The sequence below is a fragment of the Phyllopteryx taeniolatus genome, chromosome 10 (assembly GCF_024500385.1).
Source record: "Phyllopteryx taeniolatus isolate TA_2022b chromosome 10, UOR_Ptae_1.2, whole genome shotgun sequence".
Taxonomy (NCBI): Eukaryota; Metazoa; Chordata; class Actinopteri; order Syngnathiformes; family Syngnathidae; genus Phyllopteryx; species Phyllopteryx taeniolatus.
In genome coordinates this window covers 8,211,483-8,233,982 of record NC_084511.1, presented here as the reverse complement: position 1 = coordinate 8,233,982, position 22,500 = coordinate 8,211,483, and the positions used below count along the sequence as shown (strand labels likewise).

At 43.2% G+C, this 22,500-nt stretch overlaps 3 protein-coding genes across 6 annotated transcripts in view; 2 read left to right on the top strand and 1 right to left on the bottom strand.

Annotated features, from left to right (window-relative positions):
* Positions 1 to 4,918, bottom strand: part of LOC133485236 (phospholipase A and acyltransferase 3-like) — a 7,309-nt gene extending 2,391 nt beyond the window's left edge. The window contains exons 1-5 of the mRNA XM_061788653.1: positions 4,728 to 4,918; positions 4,437 to 4,602; positions 3,703 to 3,748; positions 3,428 to 3,536; positions 2,232 to 2,500 (exon numbers count right to left, since the gene is read on the bottom strand). Of these exons, the coding sequence (XP_061644637.1) occupies positions 2,232 to 2,500; positions 3,428 to 3,536; positions 3,703 to 3,717 (393 nt within the window). The 5' untranslated portion in view covers positions 3,718 to 3,748; positions 4,437 to 4,602; positions 4,728 to 4,918. The remainder of the gene's footprint in view (positions 1 to 2,231; positions 2,501 to 3,427; positions 3,537 to 3,702; positions 3,749 to 4,436; positions 4,603 to 4,727) is intronic.
* The window catches only part of ints5 (integrator complex subunit 5), a 20,391-nt gene extending 7,767 nt beyond the window's left edge, over positions 1 to 12,624 (top strand). Inside the window, exons 1-4 of one of the 2 annotated variants that reach the window (XM_061788647.1) lie at positions 5,150 to 5,945; positions 7,619 to 7,871; positions 8,337 to 10,313; positions 11,515 to 12,624. In XM_061788647.1, the coding sequence (XP_061644631.1) occupies positions 5,851 to 5,945; positions 7,619 to 7,871; positions 8,337 to 10,313; positions 11,515 to 12,222 (3,033 nt within the window). In that variant the 5' untranslated portion in view covers positions 5,150 to 5,850 and the 3' untranslated portion in view covers positions 12,223 to 12,624. Of the gene's footprint in view, positions 1 to 5,149; positions 5,946 to 7,618; positions 7,872 to 8,336; positions 10,314 to 11,514 lie in introns of those variants that run through there. The other variant, XM_061788648.1, reaches the window with a different exon arrangement.
* A 1,554-nt stretch (positions 12,625 to 14,178) lies between these two features.
* ganabb (glucosidase II alpha subunit b) overlaps positions 14,179 to 22,500 on the top strand; it is a 32,710-nt gene continuing 24,388 nt past the window's right edge. The window contains exons 1-8 of one of the 3 annotated variants that reach the window (XM_061788649.1): positions 14,179 to 14,428; positions 15,261 to 15,362; positions 15,460 to 15,568; positions 16,104 to 16,231; positions 16,456 to 16,635; positions 16,782 to 16,847; positions 19,495 to 19,537; positions 19,638 to 19,713. In XM_061788649.1, coding sequence (XP_061644633.1) covers positions 14,409 to 14,428; positions 15,261 to 15,362; positions 15,460 to 15,568; positions 16,104 to 16,231; positions 16,456 to 16,635; positions 16,782 to 16,847; positions 19,495 to 19,537; positions 19,638 to 19,713 — 724 coding nt within the window. In that variant the 5' untranslated portion in view covers positions 14,179 to 14,408. Of the gene's footprint in view, positions 14,429 to 14,512; positions 15,041 to 15,260; positions 15,363 to 15,459; positions 15,569 to 16,103; positions 16,232 to 16,455; positions 16,636 to 16,781; positions 16,848 to 19,494; positions 19,538 to 19,637; positions 19,714 to 22,500 lie in introns of those variants that run through there. The other 2 variants (XM_061788650.1, XM_061788651.1) reach the window with 2 other exon arrangements.

Genomic DNA, 22,500 nt, shown 5'->3' with positions numbered 1-22,500 from the left:
AGGCTGGCACTTTAAATGGTGACAGTTGTGTGCTGACACCCATCTAGTGAGTTCGTTTTTTTGACTGATTGATTTTTGTCTCAAAAACTATATAAATAATACAAAGCGGAACGGAAGATGAATGAAAGATATTTATATAAAAATATATAATAACAAAATGGCACACTGTGGTAAAGTCCAAGTTTGATAAGGGACTGAAGGAAGCCAAGCTTATCAAGTTCAACCTCCCCTTCATTGTAATGTTCTTTACTAAACATTCAGCTTCTCTGTTTTGAAATTACTGCTCCAATTCGATAAATCTCCCTCCAGATTTTACAAGCATCAATGATTTTGTTAATTGGTTTAACGACTTATGTACTTCCGCCCTTGACTGTTCTGCTCCTCTTGTTTCCAGATCTGTCACAGTTAATAATACAACACCTTGGATGAGTGAAAATATTAGAAAACAAAGAAGGGACTATAGGAGAGCAGATCGCCAAAGGAAAAAAACAGTCTTGAATGCCATTACCTGCATATGAAACCTTTACTGCTCAAACTCAAATCTATTAAGGACACACAACTTTTCTGAATTAATAGTAACAGAAACAATCCACCTCAACCTGAGCTTTTATCTTATCGTGGTGGAGGGTTTTGTGTATCTTGATGATCCTAGGAGCTAAGTTGTACGTGGCTTTGCACCCCTTGTAGGCTGACCCATGGTAAACAGATCATAGGTGAAGGGCCAGACAAAGCACGGCACAAATGACGCCGTATGATGAATAACATAAGTGGACCTCAGTTTCCCTTGCACCCACACGGGTCACCAGGGCCCCCCTCTGGAGCCGGGCCTGGAGGTGGGGCTCGAAGGTGAGCGCCTGGAGGTCTGGCCTGTGCCCATGGGACCCATGGGGCCTCCTTCCCATGAGCTCACCATCTGTGGGAGGAGCCAAGGGGGTCGAGTGCGTAATGAGCTGGGTGGTGGCCGAAGGCCAATCCCCGGCTACAGAAATTGGCTCTTGGGACGTGGAATAATAATCTGGCAGGGAAGGAGCCCACGCTGGTGTGTGAGGTTGAGAAGTTCCGACTAGATCCACACACAGATTGAGCTTCGATACCAGTCCATTTGAGAGGGTTTGGACTGTTTTCCACTCTGGAGATACCCACGGTGAAAGGGGCTGAGCAGGTGTGGGCATACTTATTGCCCCCCCCGACTCAGTACCTGTACGTTGGGGGTAGCCTCCCTCCCCCTTCGGGTCCTGACTGTTGTTTGTGCCTATGCACCAAACAGCAGTTCAGAGTACCCACCCTTTTTGGAGTCCTTGTAGGGGGTACAGGAGAGCGGTCCCACTGAGGACTCCTTCGTTCTGCTGGGGGACTTCAACGCTCACGTGGGCTACGACAGTGAGACCCGGAGTGACGTGATTGGGAGGAACAACCAGAACCCGAGTGGTGTTCTGCTATTGGACTTCTGTGCTCGTCTTGGACTGTCCATAACGAACACCATGTTCATACATAAGGGTGTCAGCGTGCACTTGGCAAGGGAACACTCTAGGCCGCAGTTCGATGATCGACTTTGTGGTCGTGTTGTCGGACCTGCGGTCGCGTGTCTTGAACACTCGGCTGAAGAGAGGGGCGGAGCTGTCAATCGATTCCCCACCTGGTGGTGAGTTGGCTCCGATGGTGGGGGGGAAGATGCCGGTCCGACCTGGCAGACCCAAACATATTGTGAAGGTCTGTTGGGAACGTCTGGCAGAGTCCCCAGTCAGAAGGAGCTTCAACTCCCACCTCAGAAAGAACTTCGCCTACGTTTCGGTGGAGGCGGTGGATCTTGAGTCCGAGTGGACCATGTTCCTTGTGCCTGTCATGGCGGCAATCCCCGAACCCAAATAGAGATCCTCATATTTTTCAAACTTGAATAGATGGTGGACTGCTTAAAATTATATTTCCTTAGATTGTATATTTCCCTCCTGATCATAAATTTAACTAGATCACAGAATTTTAAAATACCAGATTTTAAAAAGGGAATTTGTATGAACAAGGTCCCCAGGGATCATGAACTATCCTAATGACTCTTTTTTTGTAAAGTGCAATTGGATCAATGGGATTTCTATTCATTTACTGGGGAGAGTTGATTTGACCTACGCTCGTGGTCACGGAATGAATTAAACACGTAAGTCACAACACCACTGTAACTTCGCAGAAGAATAGAAAGAATATAATGCATTTCTCATTGTGTAAATGTTTTCACCTACCTGTCGGGACTCGGGCTTGCCGTAACGCAACTGGGTGGCAAAGTGCTCGCAGTTACGACTGAAAATGCAGTATGACACCTCCTTGTCCACCAGTTTGAGGGCGTCCCTCACAATCAAGAAGACAGGGCGGGGCTGGTACTTGTCGTCCAGTAAGTTGTTGATTGTATAGGGGTTGTCACCCACTACCTTCCACAGCTCCTCCTTCCTCACGATGGCGCTGTCCAACAGGACGGACATCATACTGTTGATGCCTGCACCCGCGACCTCCGCTATGGCAGAAAGGGTGACACACAGGGAGAAACTGACCTTTGTTTGCAGAACAGGTTTTAAATTGAACACATCAAATTGTCAGTGGTCTGGGCAGAATTACAGTGGAAACTCTAAGGATGAACACAATCTGGTCGATCACTGATAAGATTTTTAGCCTTTTTTTTTTCCTCATAGAAGAGAATTCCAGGATGAAGTCAATATTATCCATCCATCCATTTTCCGAGCCGCTTCTCCTCACTAGGGTCGCGGGAGTGCTGGAGCCTATCCCAGCTATCTTCGGGCAGGAGGCGGGGTACACCCTTAACTGGTTGCCAGCCAATGGCAGGAAGTCAATAATAGTTATCGTAAAATTATCAGCAGCTTTATCATTAGACAAACAATTGCCCAAACATCTCATAAAAACTGATTAATCAAGTTTAAATTGTTCTGAATTCTGCCATGAAGGAAAAAAGGTTAGCAGAAGCCTACTAGAACAGCTTATATTTGTATAGGGTTAATCAGACGTACTCTAAATGGTGGCAGTTGTGTGCAGACTCCCGTTTAACATGAGTTTTAATGTGAGTGGTTAATTCTGAACACAGCCACATCCCCAGTTGTAAGAGGGTGTGCACACTTGTTCAACCACATATTTTGAATCCACTGTAGTATTGAGTGCAACAATGTTATTTCTTTTTACTTCCCAAAAAGATTTTTTTTTAAATAAGAGTTGGACAGGGTATAGAGTACATTGGTCACTTTAATGATGCAAAAAGTTTTGAAATTATTTATCTTGGTCCCATTTTTATACCACAACAACCTGGCATTTGAACAGGGGTGTGTATTTTTTATTGTTATTTTTTTAGTCCACTGTACAGTGTAATGTTCCAATGTGTGTGGGCTTGGTGCGCTTTTGTTTAGCATTAGCCTTTTGTGGGACCACAACTCACATGATGGGGCCAAATGAACAACATAGCCATCGCCAACGTATACGGCCCAATGCTCGTAAGCGCCGCGGGAGATTTCTATCAAGTCGCCAGGCTGTGGTTTCCTATCACACTTGAGGGGAAGGAGGACAAGCAGGAAAACAGTTATAAGTTAGTTACATCAGGTTTACGAGGGTTTCGACATAAAGTACAGCAGCAACTGGGCAAACAATAACATTCTGGCATGGCTTTCAAATTAAATAATATAAAATCACTACTTCTAAAGAGGATGCTCATACCTGTGCTGATGCCATGTCTCAGAATTTCTCTGTAGATTGTGACAGACTACAAAACGAAAACACAATCGAGAGAGAAATGTAATCATTTGGGGGTTCACACTGCAAAGATTTTACCTGTATGTGAACTATGCTGACTGTAAGGCTCTGGGACAGCTCAATACACTACAGCTGATTAACCAAACATCAGTCATAAGTGTGTGTGTTGGGTGGAGGCTTGCCAAGCAGTTTACAAGAAAGCGAAACACATTTTTAGAGGTTTTATCCTTTAGTCTTCCTCTACACGCGAGATAGTAATAATCATAAAAATAACATTTTAGGGTATATACAGTAGTGTCATACAGTACAGTTCCTCTTCCACCTAAAAAATGATCATTATTTTGTGACTTTTCTTACGAACTTTGAATGCAAACGGAATTTATTTAAAAGACTCATTTATATTATATATAAGTTTTAAATTACACTTTGCAATTTGGACAGTGCACTGGCATTTATAATAGTTTTTTTATGAACAGAACCATTATTGTTGTTGTTGTTGTTGTTATTATTATTAACGACAAAACTGGGAGACTGTGACTTCTCTACGTCAGGCATCCGAACACCACGAACCTTCATTATTAGTTTAAACTCAACTGCACAAATAAGCCTCATAATATCTCCCGCATAAAACAAAAAATCACTTTGCTTCTGAGTTTCGTTTTGCTTCTGAGTTTCGTTTTCAGTGTGGCTGTCCTTACCTTGGCTTCAGATGTCCTCTTCTGTTTTGTCTGGACTGCTCACCGAAAGTCATTCATTGTAATCAGAGACATGAACAATAGATACGCCAGCACACAGCAGCAAACCGGCTAACCGACGAGCCTACGTGGCAGCCATGTTGGGGGGGCGACCTTCCCGACTAAAGCACTGCAAGGATGGACATTGAAAGCAAGTCGTAATTTGCTCAATTCTCAACCAATTTTAACTTTTTTTTTTAAATCAACGTGAAAGTTATCAATACAGAACATTTTAGGTAAAAAAAAAAATATTACCTGTGAAATGTAATTTCCAGTTCCTTTATTGTGATTGTACAGCGTTGTGTGCACGACAATGTACCGGCATCCTTGTTCTTTTGGCTATCTTGCCGACCACACACGGAATGCGCTGATCACATTGACCTCCCTAGCTTAGCGTCGCCGTAGGCACGCAGCTCAAAGGAACATGGAGTATCTACCCTTTAATATATGTGACGAATCCACAGCAAAAGTCCCTAGCGCATGCCAGAAATCAGAAGACTGCGTTTTTCAAAATAAAAGTAAATTCAATGATAATATACTTGGACTACTATTTATTTTAGTTTGAATTGTATTTATTCAAGTATTGTAGTTTGAAATAAGTTTTTAAAACGTTATCCCTAAGTAAACCCCACCATTGTGGTTTTCAGTACTGTAATGCATGCAAGTAAAAATGTCTGCACTCCAAATACGAAATTGAAATCATTTTAATTCGTTTTGAGTGACAGTTCAGTATCTCGTCACTTAATTTAAATTCAAGGAAATTTCATTTTGAGGGAAAACTAAATTTATATTCATATACATATGACAACAAATTTAAAAAAGTGAAAACAAATGTACGTTATTATCGTTTGCCAAATGTAACACACAACCGACATTTGGGAGAATTAAACTGCAAAAATGAAAAGAAAAATGAGCATCTAAAATATACATTTCCAAAATGTGAAGCACTTTTACCAACCAATCAGCAATCAGTAGGAAAGAGCTAATGAGAAGTGATTGTTTGACGCCGTGTCAATCAAACGACTTGATTTTCCGTAGCACATACATTTATTTTCAGGTTCGTATATTTGTTGTACTTCTCGGTGAGCATATTAAATATAATTTTGATGTATAAAAAAAAAGGCACGATATCGTGTATTAATTCATCCATTGCAATAAAATCAAGAAGCCTTCCAATCGGACACAAGATGTCGCTAATGATATCAGTCGATGCCATCGTTTCACTTTTCTCCATCGAAGAAGAACTAACTTCCGGCCAAGGAGCGCCCTTTCGGCATATTCTTCCCTGATATTTGACACAGAATAATAAGATAAACGTGTCATAATTGGTCACATTGAAGCATCGGAGCTGCTGGGAGGTTTTGGATGTTCCACTTAAATGTTACGCGAGCAAGCGATGTCTGTGGTGTTTGACGGGAGTCCGCTGAATGCGATGCAGAGCTCACACACTCACACGCCGCCGACTGTCCTGAGGTGAGTGAGTGGTGCTTGGAAGCGTCTCGGGGGAGGGGGAGGGGGAGGGGGGGGACTCGGGGGGCTCACCGTGCCTCAACTGCACACTATAACCGCTTTTATGTTTACGATCAAACTCAACTTTTGAGCGTGGCTTCTCCACGACAAAGTTAACAAATTAGCAAAACTATACTTAAATGTTTCTTAGAAATTGTACTACTGCTAATTTAAATTAAATGTAGCAGAAAAGGTAAGGGCATTTGTTAAATTCATAGTTATAACAATGCTTCATCTTAACCCGTTGGAAAGCCTGTTCGTTTCACTTTTAAATGGTGCCGTATTTGTGAGGAACAAGAATTTTGTGGGATGAGCAGCACAGTAGAGTATGTGGGTTGTGCACACGTCCTCAGCCTTGTCATCATTGGAGGTCATCTCAATGCAGAGAATTCCAGATGAGATTCTGCAATCGGCAGCAATCTCATTTCTCCACAGTCTGGGACCCTAATGCTATCCTCCGAGATGACAACGCCTGCCCCTTCAGAGCTGGGTTTATCAGAGTCTACTTCCAAAATTTTGGGAGTGGGGAGGATGGAATGGCCCGCTGCCAGCAGTCCTGACCTGAATCCCACTGAACAATTGTGGGATCACTTTGGACTTGCTATTATGCCAGGGTGACCAACATCAACTCAACCACGTTGATTGATTTGCGGCAAATGCTGGTTGAAAAGTGGGATGCCAACTCGCAGCAATGTGTGATCTGGCTGGTGATGAACATGAGGAGGGAGGTTCCGGACTGTTGCGGCTGTGGGTCCTGATTGGTCAATGAATAAGTTGTAAAATTGCCAATGTCTTGTTTCTTCAAACTTCAATAAGACAATAAACCAAACACACAAAAAAAGAGTCAAATGGCAACAGCAAAATAAGATGTTTGGCAGAGATTTGGCAAATTCTTACAACCCACATACTCAGTTTAGCTGCTCATCCCACCAATGCATGTCCCTTACAAATGTGGCACTATTTAAAAGGGTTTCCAGCGGTATAAGTCCTGTTGCAAAGGAGCATTGTTACAAACAAAGAATCTACCAAACACAGTTTCCTTAATTCGTGTGCTGTTTATTAGAATTTAAAAATTGTACAAAAAAAAAAAAAAATTAGCTTGATTAACTATTTGAAATAAAAAATGTCTTACACGATAGATTGGAGAATTGTACCTTCCTGATACAGAGAGTAATTGTCATTTTTCATTGCCGCTGCCATAAAGTATTAATACAGTATGACCACAGTTTGATTCTCACTTAAGAGCAAACTACAACCACAGGAATAAACACATTGGTATTTATGTATATAAACGTATTAGACAATCTCAATCAATACTAATAATATATTTTTGTGATGGCAGATTTTTTTTAAAAATGTAAATGTAATCTTTTGGCATTAAATTTGAAAGATTATTTAAGAAGTGGCGTGAGTGCAGAACCGTTGCAGTTGAGTGCTTTCCTGTGACGCTTTGTGAAATTAGTTAAAAACAACAATCAAAGGATCATGAACTTTGAGGGGAAATAGTTGTTACTGTTTTTTTTCTTCAGTTTTGTAGTGCTAAATTAGTGGAACATGAATTGTCTTACTTCATAATTTTCCTTGTCAAAACTCTCCTTCATTTCTTCCCTAACTTCCTGCTCCCATTTCTCCTTTAGTGGCCAGGAACTGTCTCAGGAGATCAAGTCATTCATCAGTGGCGTTGATACAGTCCAGGGACGCAAGCTCAGTGTTTGGGAACACGCCCGCTGCGCCGTACGTCTTTTACGTTCAGTTCCGGCCTGTCGTGGAGCCGTGCTGGAGCATCTGAGGGGCGTCTATGATGAGCATGTCTCCATCTTCCTGCACAATCTGGAGACTGAGGGTGATGCCAGTTCTGGGATCAGCTCAAATCTGGAGGACATCATTCAGGTGGGAGGATTTCAAAGTTATTATAGAACATTACCGTCACCATCTTCTAGGGACCGATACGCCATGTCTGTACTCATACTTGTAAAAATGCACCGATACTACACCAGTACCACTTCACCAGCCTAAAATACTGTATACCTTCCGGGTAGAAGCCATGTCAGCTGTGTGGAGGTATTTTAAGGTAAACACGGATGACAACACTTTGTGTTTTAGGTTGTGTTTTGTGATTTTGAACAATATTTGGTCAAAATAAAAACATTCACCACAATTGCATAACGTATTGCATTATGAAATGTAGATACTTGGGATCAGCGCGTACTCAAATGTAAGTACTTGTACACTTTCATTAAAAAGTGGTATCGGTGCATCCCTACTATCTTAATATTTTGTGTTTTCGATTAAAGTTGCCCCTCGCTTCAGCAAATCAAGTTCTGAATCTGAATTTGGGTGTCTGTTTGTCGATAGGAGGTTCATGGTGTACTCTCGGAGTTCATTCGCCTCAACCCGCGGGCTTGGGCCCCTCTCGTGTCCAGCTGGGCTGTGGACTTACTGGGTCAGCTAAGCAGCAAACATGCCGGTCGAAGGGTAGCCCCCCACTCCTCTAGCCTCAATGAGCTTCTCCAGCTTTGGATGTCCTGTGCCGCCACTTGTTCCCTGATGGAAGCCTACTCTCAGTGTTTGGCCGCCATGCTGGCCTGGTGCCCTGATGCTTGTGTGGATGCTCTGTTAGACACCTCAGTCCAGCATTCCCCGCATTTTGACTGGGTTGTGGCTCACATCGGCTCTGCCTTCCCAGGGACGATCATCAGCCGAGTCCTGGCCTGTGGACTCAAAGATTTCTGCTCCCATGGCGCCAAGGACCAAGGGCTGGTGGTGAACGGGGTGGACAAAGGCAGCCGAGTGCCAAAGATCGGCTCAGTGGTGGGAATCCTAGGCCATCTGGCAGCGCACCACTCTGAGAGCATCCGAAAAGAGTTGCTCAGGATGTTCCAGGAGAGCCTGAGCTCTTCCAGCCCGCTGTCGCCCACTTTATCCTCAACCTCCTGGGAGGGTTCCCCTCAGCTACGTCGAGCTGCGGTACCATTTCTCCTTCAGCTGGCTGCAATGTCCCCAAACCTCTTTGGCGCTGTGTCTGCTGAGCTGGTGGAACTGCTGCGCCCGCCTGTCCTGCTGCAGTTGCACAGTTTGTTGCATGGACTCCCCAGAGAAGAACTGGATAACATGCTGGGCCTTGCTGTCCACCTTATATGTCAAAGCCCATCGGGGGGAGCTCGGGTCCTCCGCTTTCTGGCAGACACAGCCACGCCAGCCTCAGTCATCATCTCCAGTCCTACGCCATCCCCTCACGAAGGCGTCAGAGAAGGTTGTGATAGCCTCCTACAAATGCTGCTTCTGCACCTCCACAAGTTGGTGTACAACCGCTCGGACGGGGCAGACGGACATCCCCATCGCTCGGCTTCCCCTCAGCCACAGATTGTCGTCCCATTCTTGGAGGAGCTGCAGACACACGTCGGTGAGCTGTGTGCCGAGACACTGAGACTGGAGAGAAAGCGGCATCTCTGGCTGCATCAGTTGCTTTGCTTGCTGTCTGTGTACGGTGGCACTAGCGTGGCCACCGAAGCCCTCTGTCAGCTCCTCACACAGGCCCGCAATCCAGAGGAGTTGTCCCTGGCCTGGCAGCTCCACAACACCCTCTCGTCCTGCATGGCAGGCCTTATTCCTGCGGCTGTGGCCCACTGTGTGGCCCAGATCCACACGCACACTTTGGGACCCCGGCAGCTTCGGCAGCTGCTGCTAAATCTGGCCACAGTTATCCAGAGTCAAGATGAAGACAGAAGAGGAACACCAGATTCTCAGTCCACCATGGCTGTCCAGGTGGGATCTGCCGTTTCCGTGCACCTCCACGATTTCAGCCCGCTCCTTCTCCACGGCGACCCAGCTGTGTCCCATGCTGCAGTGAGACTCCTGTCAGCCAGTCCGTTCCCTCGCACCGCCTCCCCGGCACACCACCTCCTGCTCTCTCGCGCCGCTGTTGCTCATTTCTTTCTCGCTCTGCGGAGACGAGGGGAAGTGGGCAAGGCGGGGAGGGACAGGGGGCAGGCAGCTGAGGCCGTGAGCTGTTCTGTTCAGATGCTGTCCCGTTTTTCTGCATACTCCCCCCTCACGCTCAAGGCAGTGCTTCAACAGCTGGTGGAGGGAGTGCTGCATAAAGGCAATGCTGGCCTCTTTGGAGGGCAGATTGCAGACATGTCGGGCACTCCTGTGTCATCCCAGTCGGGATCCCCTGATCTTGGAGCATCCTTGTTGGACATCAACTGTCGGTTCGGTACGACTGTCAACTTCTCCGGTAGCGTGTGGTCTGTGTTTCACGCTGGGGTGATCGGCAAGGGATTGAAGATGCGTACCGCTAGCGCTCAGCCTGACCCATCCGAGGTCACCCTGGTGAGTAAAAGTATTCCTGGGGATAAAAACATAACTGTCGAAAAGCCTCGTGTCCACCAAGTATAGCACGTTTTGTCCCAGTTTGATTCAAGATTCATTTTCTCCAAAGGGTGACCTGTATTACCCCAATTACCACCACCCTTATGTTGGTGTACGTGTCACAGTAAAACAGTAGAGTTCGCTTGTGGTGGCGCTAGACATGCTGCTGTCTGTTGATTAGTCTAGAGCAGTGATTCAAAATCTCAACTGGTGGGCCGGGACCCAGAAGTGGGGCCACGCACCCATAATGGGTGGGTCGCAGACGTAGTAAAAAATTACAGGGGGTCCTCAGTTTATGACTGTACCAGCATACGATGTTTTGAGGATACGAATGTCACGCAATGAACTAGTTCGGGCGGTGCCATAAGACCACGTGGCACAACAAGGCATGATCAGTTAGTGCTGTGCTTACTGTTTTTTATTGGATTATTTTATATTTGTGTTTTTCATACAAATGTTTACTGTAATTTTGACTTTACTACTGTGTTATTGTAGGTTACTGATAGACCTCAATGTACAAATTGAGGTTCTGTCGCAACCATAGGAGCGTAACACGCCTGTAAACTGAGGTCCCCCTGTCCAGTGAACTGTTTAGGAAAATAATATTTTGACATATATGAATAAGTAAGTAGTTATTACTTTGGGTAAGTGATTTTGCTAAAAGAAAAAGATTGGTGGTAAGATTTGAGTGAAATTCTATTGCTGTATTTTGTGCAGTTTTGATATCTTATTCTACTTCAATGTACATTTCAGTTATGTTCATCCTGAGTTTCTTTAATAAGGTGGACTGAAAGGCACTTTAAACATGTTTTTTTTAAATATGACAGAAATAGGCTACGTTTAACACTACATTTTCTTATTTTTTTTAACTTCTCTAAAAATGGGTCATGACTTGGCAACACTACGATAATGCAGGTCCCAGTGTGACAACAGTTAAGCTCCAATGGTCTAGAGAATGGACTTTGTTAGTTGAATGTGAATTTTCCCCACACCACAAGCGGATTTACCAAGTGGAACCATACTGATTGGCGGAATGTGGCTTAATTGATGCCTAACGTTTGAGCCCAGAAAAAAAAGTTATGTAATTGGTTGGAGTTGTCTTGTGTGTCAAAATGTATAACCCAGGATGCACACTTCACCAGTGTTTTCCTCATTTCTTTAGAACATCCAGACATTGCTGACTGTCGTGGTCCAGTGTTGTAGCTCCTCTGGTCTCAACGGCTCACGGCCACCATCAGACCCTGACGAACCACCGCCCATCAATGCCGAGGCAGCCAAGGTTGTTGCTGTCACACTGGTGGAAAATGTATGTCCAGATGTGGCCAACGGGGAGCTGTCGTGGCCTCCAGAGGAGCATGCCCGCACCACAGTGGAACGAGACATTCACATTCGGCGCTGCTTTGAAGCCCACCCTGTGCTCTTCACACTGCTTCAGGTAGTGGCAGCAGGACGCCCGGCTCTTTGTTACTGCTCAGCTGTGCTCAGAGGCCTCCTGGCCACCCTGCTGGCCCACTGGGAGGCATCTCGCGAGGCCTCGTCCACAGACTCTCCATGGCACCTCCGGGCCTCCTGCCTCCTGGTGTCCTGCATGGGCGAGGGTCAGCTGCTTCCTCCTGTGCTAGCTAATGTCCACGAGGCTTTCTCCCACCTTACACCTTTTGAGGTGAGGCTGCTGCTGTTGGCAGTATGGGAGTATGTGAGGGCAAATGGTCCCATGCCTCAGAAATTTTTCTTCAACCCGGATAAGGGTCTTTTCTGCAGAGATTTCTCCCGGGACGGTGATGTGGCACGATACGTGTCACCGATTCATAGTGTCCTGCATAAGAACATTGACAGACTGGGACACCTTTGCTGGAGGTTTCAGCTCTGAAATAAAATGTCGGGACATAAGTAGAGAGAGGAAAATATACGTTTGTGTTGCATTGCTCTACGAGTGGACTGCGATACTATCACTGGAATTCACTTTCCTACCTGTTGCTGTGTGCATGTGTGTATATCTTTTGTACTATATTTTTAGACTTTATACTTTACTAATTAGTTGTTTCTGTGTAAAAGAAGAGTACTGAATAATGACTCACATGCACTTAATTCAACAAAATTGAGCATGTATATATCATTCTGCTTAAGTAATTCAAATCTCTCCCATTTATAGATGGTTATTGTAGTATAAATTTAAAATTGATCCTTTCAAACTTGGCTTACATGTCTGTAAAGGCTCAAATTGCAAACTGGGGTTTGTACCACTTGGAAAAAATAAACTGCATGTTGGTCACATACAGTATGTTTTGAATTGAGATGTGGGATACGTCATTACCCCAAGATTTAAGTTTAGGGCTGTTAATTGTAACCGATAATGATCTTGGTATTTTAGAAACATTAAGATCGGAATCAGTTGTTTTTGCTTGAGGCCAAAAGAGCCTTCTAGAAAGACTTGAAGAAGGTACTTTTTTTTTTTTTTTTTTAAATAAAGATTTCCAAAAACTCATAACCAATGCTCTTTATAGTAAATATTAATTTTATCTGTTTTTGCTGGCGCACTACAGCCTTTAAATTACAGTATTTAGGCTTTATTATTTGTTTAAAATATGTGTTTAGAGGTCAACTTGTGTTAAGTGTGTGCAACTGGGATCCAAACCTGTTCACTTCAATATGGCAGGACACAATCAATAATCATATATTTGATACTGTTATGTGTTGTTGTGCATTTTAGGTTCATTCTGAAATTTCACCCAAAATACCAACGTTTTTGTGAGTAGTCTATATTAATGTTAAACGGGGGTTTAGTCAGTCACTTGGGGCCCCAAGGGAAACCCAGTCGTGGGACCCTCCACATCCGTATACTGCAAATATTTTGAATATTACTGTTTAGAATATTAATGTTACTAAAAGAATGTGAATTTGAGAAAATTCTCCTATCTCCAGGGCCATATAAATTCCTTAAAATCCTTCGACTTGAACAACTTCTATTGCAGATTTGAAAAGGACACTTTCACACACCCAGCTGCACCAGCGACCACCATCACACCTCTGACTCCCCCTCGTGTGTTGACCATCCACGAACAAGATGTGAGACGTATCTTCAAACAACAAAAGATTCACAAAGCGGCGGACCCAGACTTTGTGTCTCCATCCTGCCTCAAAGTCTGCACGGTGTGCACAAGTGAATCATCTCAAGTTTGACGCTTTTACTGTAATTGATAAGAATATAAATTAACAATTATACTCACATGTTCGAGGTGACACATCACTTGTGTCCCTCTCCACTGCATCCTCCTCAGCTGACACTGACAAAAGTGCTACTGAAACTGGCAAGAGTGTCTTGCTGTGGCTGCTGTAGGCTATGCACACTGAAAAAGGCTGAAAATGATTTTGTCATCTCCACTCCACTTTCCTCACAATGCATGAATAAGTTTGTAACTTTGTTTTTTGATGAGCTTCCTGAATTAAGTCTGCACATGCGTAGTAAGAATAGGGAATAATAAATTGCACAAAAAAGGAGGGGCTAGCACTTGAAAAGGATCATTATATTTTTTTAATGTTAAGACTAAAACAATAATAATTGCTTTAAATCGAAGAATGATTAATTAATCATATTGTATTAATTTTTTTATGAGATGTTTGGGCCCCCCCTGGCAATTGTCTGTTTACCTAATGGTAAGTACGCCCTTTTTTATTTTTCAAATTAAAGTGTCAATTTATAAGTTTTGTGATGGGGCGCTCAAACCCTCATCTTTGACATTAAAATACATTTTGTAACGACCCTCGAACCCGGGTTAAGCATCCTTGAGGCACTGGAACTTGGAGATGACGTGTCTGTGCCTGAGAGGATCCAGGCGCGTGCATATATCCTCCCTCACGCGGAATCGCAATGAATGAATAAAATGACTGCAAGTTGGTATTGATACAAATTTAACAACGCGTATTTTTGACACTTTGTTTAGTTATCATTATCCCAGTCGACTGCACGTGAATGTTTAAGACCGTGATTGAAAATCTTAGACTTGGTGTTTAACCTGCGGTGCAAGAGGCGGAGTTCTCCCGGGTCGTATAATCAAGATGGCCGACTTCACGAGAAGGTAAGACTAACGGTCTCGTATCATTGTGCCATTAATTTATGTGTCATATGATGGTTTCAACCTTAATAAAGCCGAGTAGAGTAGTAATAGTAAAGTTAGTGTGATCCCGTTTACCGACCACTAGAGACAATCTCTCGCCTACAGTCGAGAAGCCCGCAAATGAAATGAGTCCGTCAACCTGTGCCTTTGCTAAGACGCTCGCTATAAGCTTAGCACGACAAAGCCGAGGCTGTTAAATAAGGACCGCGACCCAGTCAGGCGGCTGTCTGTCGATGTCACGTTTTGGGCTTGTCTTTCTGTTAAATTACCATCGTTTTGTGTGTGTGTGTGTGTGTGTGTTGTCGTCGTCTTATAATTTTCCACAAATTCAAAAAACGGTAGCGAGCGTTAGCGACTGCTCTAGCTTGATTGGTCGAGTTCAAGTGACGAGGCGTCCCCGATTTGATGTTCGTTAGAAGTGATTCATTGATTACTTGAGTTTAAGGATGCTGGCTAAGGGTTTTCTATCGGTAATTGCTTTAGTTAAATGAATTTGCCAAGCCGCAGTGACCTAAGAGTTCAATAAAATGAAACTAAATCCAAGTGTGGAGGAGCCTGGTCATCGAGTGCTCTGTAAGTCACAGTTGAAATTTTGCACTGAATCCTAAAATGAACAGAGAGCCAGTGCATGGACAACAGAACAGGAGTAGTGTGGAACATCCTATGGGATCTAGATCAAATCCTTGTGGCTTTATTTGCAACTAATTAGTTGATTGATTAGCTCTGCCATTGTGACTAAATTCAGTGCTTCATCCACAAAGAGCTTCAGTTGTTATCTTGATTCCCTTTGTAGCATGTGGCCTATCCTGGTGCTCTGGCTTGCTGTGTGTCTCAGTGGGACAATGGCTGTGGAGAGAGCCAACTTCAAAACCTGTGACCAGAGTGCCTTCTGCAAGTGAGTTCAACGTGCTCACTATAATTATGGAAGCATGTATTCACTCATTTTAATTGCATGTTCGTCATTTTGAGTAACATGTTCTTTTTAACTGCAGACGTCAGCGAGCATTGAACCCTGGGGAGTCTCCTTATCGAGCCCTGCTAGAGACTATGGAGCTCACCAACACAAGACTCACCCTGCAGCTCAAGAATGACAACAACAAGGTACAGCACCCATAGTATGCAGAGTCAATGGAAAATTACTGTAACTGCCCCGGCCATCACAGTCGGCACACTTGCACCTTGTAATGAGATCTAAATGTAAGAATGGTTTTAGAATTATGCCCTGGTAAGAGATGAATCCTGTGTTTTGATTGACGGAGTCATATGTATTGACTTACCAATATGTTTGCTATTGTGGTTGTAGCTTGAAGCATCATGCATCATACGAAGAGGTGTTTCTTGTTTTTTTGGTTAACTTATTTTGATACATGAGAGAGGCAAAATGATAGCAACACCTCTCAGTACGATGCATGCCACTTCAAACTACAGTAATAAAAATAAAGCATCGACACTATTCAAATAATCATTTGAAGGAAATGTATTAGTTTGAAGCTATAAATGCGTTCAAAGTACATGCTGTAAAATAATATATATCTATTGTGGGTACGTATGCTGGTCCGGATGAAATCTCAACATGAACATGATTATTAAGGATACATATTCCAATTCCATTGTACTCTTTTCTGCTGGCTTGTAGGTGCGTCTACTGCTGGAGCTCTATCGTCTCCAGGGAAACATAACGAGGGTGAAGATTAATGAGCTGAAGCCGCTGAAGCCTCGCTATGAGGTCCCAGACGTGCTCATCAGAGAGCCGCCTACAGAGCCGTAAGTGTCTTATGGGTGGTTTCATCCTGCGACCAGTGGGAGTTTTTGGCATGTAGTTGACATCTGTAGCAAGTTAAAAACATTACAGTTGAAGGCCTGATGATTCTGCAAAAATATAAATATATTTTTCAGGAACATTACAATTGAGTTAATTTAGGTTTCTTAATCCCAAACAAATTCTCTGATTTTATCAGCATTCTCTCATCATTCTCTCTTTTCCCCAGCCTGTCTCTCTTGTCTCAGGATGAGAACGGAGTGGTTCTGTCCCTGGGGGCGGAGTCTCAAAGGGTCATTGTCAGTGTACGGCCCTTCCGATTGGACATTATGGAGGGACGAGATGTGTTGCTGTCGTTAAACTCGCGTGGCCTTCTGGCCTTTGAACACTTAAGGATGCGCAAGGACACGTGAGCGACCACGCTTCACGCACACACACTTTGACAAAAGCCTGCCCTCGTTTGAAATTACACAAATACATCGCTCAGTGGATATCAACTATATTCGTGTTTGAGAATTGTCTGACTCGTTCTGTCCTCTTCTCCTTACCGTCTAGTTTCCCCTATTTAATAACTAGCACATTGGCTACTGTGTGGAATGTTGTCAAGAGTGTATTCTCTAGGTAAAGACTCAAAATGTGTATTATATTGTTTGTACTAATGCTGTAAATAGTAGCCTACTTGTAGAGAGTCTCTTTAAACAAAGTTCAAATTCAATCCCTGAAATGTGAGGGAAATGGGAAGATGTGGAGGGTGTGCTTAATGGGTGTTGGTGTGGCGGAGTGCGATACTGCGATGCATTTGCTGCTGTTGAAATTGAAGTAAACAATAAATTCTCGCTTACCCCTTTTCATAGTTGAAATTATAGAAATACACTGTTGCATGGGGATATTTAGGCCTATCTTGTTCAGTCATTAAAAATTTGACACGAGAAACTAAACTTGCATGAGCTTGTTGGCTTTCTTGACCAGCCAGTTACTTACAGTATGTTGACAGGTTTGTTTGTTTTTATTGTTTAGCTAGCCAACAAACATAGCATACAATTAAACAAAATAACCCATCCGTGGTTACGGTCAGTAGGGACTGAGGTGTGCCATTGTCCGGTCTCATAGCACCAACACCATCACTGCGTAGTGATGGCTGTACCGTGTTACTTAAAAAATATTTCCTCTTGCTTGCTGGGTCATGGGTTTCAGTAATGGATTTAAGTTATGCGAAACCACCAGTGTCAACATGTTGCCCTTTTCCCCACCTCATAGTGTGCTGCCTTGATTCCTAACCCAGCATTTAATCAAATTTTTTCTTTAATTAGTTTAAGAATCATCCGTTGTTTTAATGTTTGCTGCCACAGATCAACCTACTCCACAACTGAATGTTGCAAAAAAAAAAAAAAAAAGTGGAAAGACTAGTGTAGCGTATATTGGCGTTTGGATAAAATGTAATTTATTTAAGAAAGAAATGTTGTCAAAGCAGCAATGCCTGCCTTGCTTCCGGTTAAGCATGATTTGACGCTGAACCCTATAAATCAAGCTATTTTGTCTCGTAAAGGGCGCCACGTCACTTTGTGTGTGTATAAAACTTAGGGAAAGCGACAAATGTTTTAGCAGTTTCATAATCTAAAGGTTGCTACATTTTATGAAATAAGAGTTCTAGATGATAGAGGCTTACTTATTAACATATTAAACTCAAAGCACACACAAAACACTAGAGAATGGAATTTTATAGAATACTGAAATCTACAAGGGATCTTTAGGGAAACACAAAAGGGGTCCAACTACAACAAGGAAAGACGAATAATGGTGCAAGAAAGAAAAAATAGTCGCACAAAAAAGTAAATAGAACACCTTGTTGCGGGAATGAAGTTGAAAACGTGTGTGTTCAGTCTGGATGAGAGAGAGGGCAAAGTTTGGATTTTGTGTGAAGCTAATAATTTCCCAAAATTATTATACACTAATGTTGTACATTCTAGCAACGCTTATTGTGCGGTACGCACGACCGTGGATCAGCTGGTTGCCCGTAACTTTCCTGCCGATTGAACCGGTGGCGGGCCAAGCTCCTGCTCTCAGCAGCGTGCATGCGTGACCGGTACGGGATGCCGGTAGTTGCTTGCTGAGGCTCTGCCAATCGATCGCGGCTAGGGAAAGCGATAGAAGCCGCATGAGCGCGCACATGGTGACGCCGGAGGACAGAAAAAAAGGAACGTGGGAGGGGCGGTGAAAGAGGAGAGACCGAAAAAAAGTGGGAGGAGGAGGGAGTCAGAGTTTAAATACCCAGGGGGTGTGTCTAAGAGGACAGAGGAACAGACAAGACCATGCCCATCGACTCGAATTTAGTCTACGAACTTTGCCTTAAGTGGTGTAAAAATCATATCTTAATATAAAATACTCCCAACTTTGTACTCTTCCTCATAGATCAAGCATACAGAATGACCGTTTAAACTTTAGTCAAATCAACTGCGTGTGGTTTAATCTCATTTCATGATGCTTGGCTTCACACCAAGACAAACAGTTCTCAAAGTCTCGCTGCCGCACCTGTAAAGTTGACACACTGACACAGACATCAAGGCATACATTTGGAATATTTCTCCAGAGTTCGTGAAATATCAAAACTGACATTTTATCTTCAGTTAGAAAAAAACTGAATGGAAGTTCACGGGTTGCAGTACTCTCAAACGCTAGTGGGTGGCAACTTGTGTGCATGTTTGAATATTAGGCAAATAGTTCATTGCTGTATTTGCGTTTCATTCTCGAGCTGTCCCAGCTTGGTCGCTATTTTCGAAGAGGGTCCCACCTTTTGGCTCTTGTCAGTTCAAACGAAGAAAAGGACTCTTTGATAACTGTAAACCAAGATTTCAAGGGGACCTGCTAATTAGGTTAAGGTCCAGTAGGCGTCTTCTAGTGGTTGTCTCGGACAGCAAGGGCCGCTTGGAAGAAAGCAGCTTATCAAGTTGCCGGGGAATCTCTGTGACACCTCAGGTTGCGGGGAGCATGTACACTAGTTTTGAGGGTGAGGTGTTTAATCAAACTGTAGAATACGCTTAATTTCCCACAATTACTAGATCCAAACAGAGTAGGTAGGGAATCGCACGGTTTTCTGAGGTCCTGTTAGAGCACTCGTCTTTGGCTGTGGTGGCCGCTGTCTGTGGTTGACCCTTTTTCCAAAGGTTAATTACACTTAATACGCTCAAATAATTTATTTTCCAAAGTGACATACTTCTCTTTTTGCCGTATCCCCATCTATGTTATTCTTGCAACTTGTGCCATGGAGCAGACAGGCAGACCGAGAGGCTGATGACGCTGATCCGGAGGATGAGGTCCTACACATATAAATTCAGTCTTACTGTCCCTGTTGCCATCGCATCTGAAAAAAATTGTTCGGAATAAGGTTGACTTCTTTCTCCTCTTGCCTTTCAGGCTATGTCAAATGAGAGCGAAGAAGAGGGCATGTGGGATGAAACATTTAAATCATTTACAGATAGCAAACCAAATGGTAAGTCCGATATTGGGTTTTGCATGCTGTTACAATTGAAATTGTCTAATTGTAGTGCGTCTTAGCACCATCTACACGCACCTGTTATTTTCTTTTAAATATTCTAGTTTTAATCCATCCTTGTAGTGAAATAATGGTGGGAGGGATACCCCCTATGCTCAGTTCGGTGCCTTTTATGAAGGTAGGCCTGTCATGATAATTAGTATATCGACTTGTCGTTCAATATATAAAATGGAGACGATAGGTTTTCCAGACTTGATAAATGGTCATTGTTGTGGTGAGTCGGCGTGCAGATCCCACAGTTAGCTGACAGAGTTCAGCGAATGTGTCATTAGCCGCTGGTGGGCTCATGGAACGTTGGCGGACCGGTATGCACTTCCCGGTGTTGGCGCCATCCAATACTCCACCCTCCACAACCGTGGTCCATATGCAGCTCGTAGAGTCACACAACATAGACACTTAAGGGAACGTTAATTGTTTGTTGTCGCAAGATAATTAGCTCACAAGCTAGCGAGTTGAGCTAAAAAGCTCGCTCAACCATGGCAATGTCGTTTAAAAAATTTGCGCTTTGCTGTGCGTTGTTGTGTGTTCTCGTCCCCAATGAACACAAACATGGGAATGTTAACTGTTTAAGCATAACCTCAGTGGCACACGTTATTCAGCGAGTAGTTGACAACAGCGCACGTCAACGTACAGTGCTGACTTACTTTTTCCTCCTTGTCCTGTGAATCTTTACGTAATTTTCAATACAAATATGAAAACATACAGTGCTGTGAAAAAGTATTGCCCCCCCCCTCTTAAATTCTTACATTTTTGCATAGTTTCCCTACTTTAATATTTAAGCTCATCAAAGAAATGTAAATTTCAGACAAATATAACCCAGGTTACCTTAAATGCTGCTTTTAAATGGTGATGTGATCTATTTAGAGGAAAAAAACCTATTCAAACTTACCTGGCCCTGTGTGGAAAAATAAATTACCCTCCTTGTTAAATTATGACTTAATTGTGGCTAATCACAATTTTTGGTTAATTTTCACTGGTCACACCCAAGCCTGATTTCCTCCAGACCTGTTCAATAAAGAGTGGAGTTTAAGTGCCCCCTTCTCAAATTCTTATATTTTTGCATAGTTTCCCTACGTTGTTTAAGATCATCAAACAAATGTACATGTATATATCAGATAAATACAACCCAAGTGGACTTAAAATGGGGGGTTTTAATGGTGATTTCATTTAATAAGGGAAAAAAACTATTCAAAGGTACCTGGCCCTGTGTGACAAAGTAATTACCCCCCTTGTTAATTCATGAATTATTGTGGCTAAACACAATTCTTGGTTAATTTTCACTGATCACACCCAAGCCTGATTACTTCCAGACCTGTTCAACCAAGAAATCACTTAAACAGAATCTGTCCCAACAAAATCCAGTCGGACAAAAGATCTAAAAAAGTTGCAACAAAATGACACGATCCAAAGAAATTCCACAACAGTTGGAAAATAAAATAGACATCAACACAACAATAAGGAAGAGACTGGGAAATTTTTTTATCCATGGAGGCATTGCAAGGCAAAAAACACTTCTGACCTAAAAGAGCAGAAAGGCTCTGCTGTCTTTTGCAAAACAAAAAAAATCTGAATGAAGACTTTTGTGAGTATATTATATGAACTGTCAAGATGAAAGTTGAGCTTTTTGGAAGGTGTGTGTCTCCTTACATCTGGTGTAAATGTAACACAGCACAGAAAAAGAACATCCTACCAACAGTCGAACGTGGTGGTAGTGTGATGGTCTTGGGCAGCGTCTCCTTCAGGACCTGGACAACTTGTGATTGATGGAACCATGAATTCTGCTCTTTAACTGAAAATGTTCAGCCATCACTTTGTGACCTCAAGCTGAAGCGCACTTGGGTTCTGCAGCAGGATGACAAGCCAAAACACACCAGCAAGTCAACTTCTGAATGGCTGGGGAAAAAAAAAAATCAAGGTTTTGGAGTGACCTAGTTAAAGTCTCGACTTTAATCCGAAATGAAGTGGCATGACCTTAAAAAGGCCGTTCATGCTTGAAAACCCTAAATTTTCCAATTAAACCAATTGGGCAAGGAAGAGTGGGCCAAAATATCTCCACAGAGATGTGAAAGACTCCATCCATCCATTTTCTTCCGCTTATCTGAGGTCGGGTCACGGGGGCAGTCGCTTTAGCCGGGAAGCCCAGACTTCCCTCTCCCCACCTCCTCCAGCTCTTCTAAGGGGATCCCGTGGCATTCCCAGATAAGTCAAGAGACTCAAGTCTCTCCCGCGTGTCCTGGGTCGTCCCCGGGGTCTCCTCCCGGTGGGACGTGCCCGGAACACCTCACCAGGGAGGCGTCCAGGAGGCATCCTAAACAGATGCCCAACCCACATCATCAGCCATATGACCCCTGCAAGTAATAGAAAACGCTTGAATTAAGTTGTTGCTGCTGAGGATGGCCCAACCAGTTATTAGGTTTAGGAGGCCATTACTTTTTCTACACAAGGCCATTTAACAGAATTTTTTTTTTTCCTTAATAATGAAATCACCATTTAAAAACGGCAGTTATATTTGTCTATTTGCATTTGTTTGATGATCTTAAACATTAAAGTGGTCTATTGTACATTTAGCGCAGTAGCGCATAAACTAAAAAATAATTATGGCGGGCCTTATTTTTCATGATTTCAGAGACATTAAAAAAGCAACAATATTGTTTATCGTGATAATTGTGGGGAAAATATAGCTTCTTAAATTTTTTTTATCGTGACAGTCCTAGGTGCAAGGGC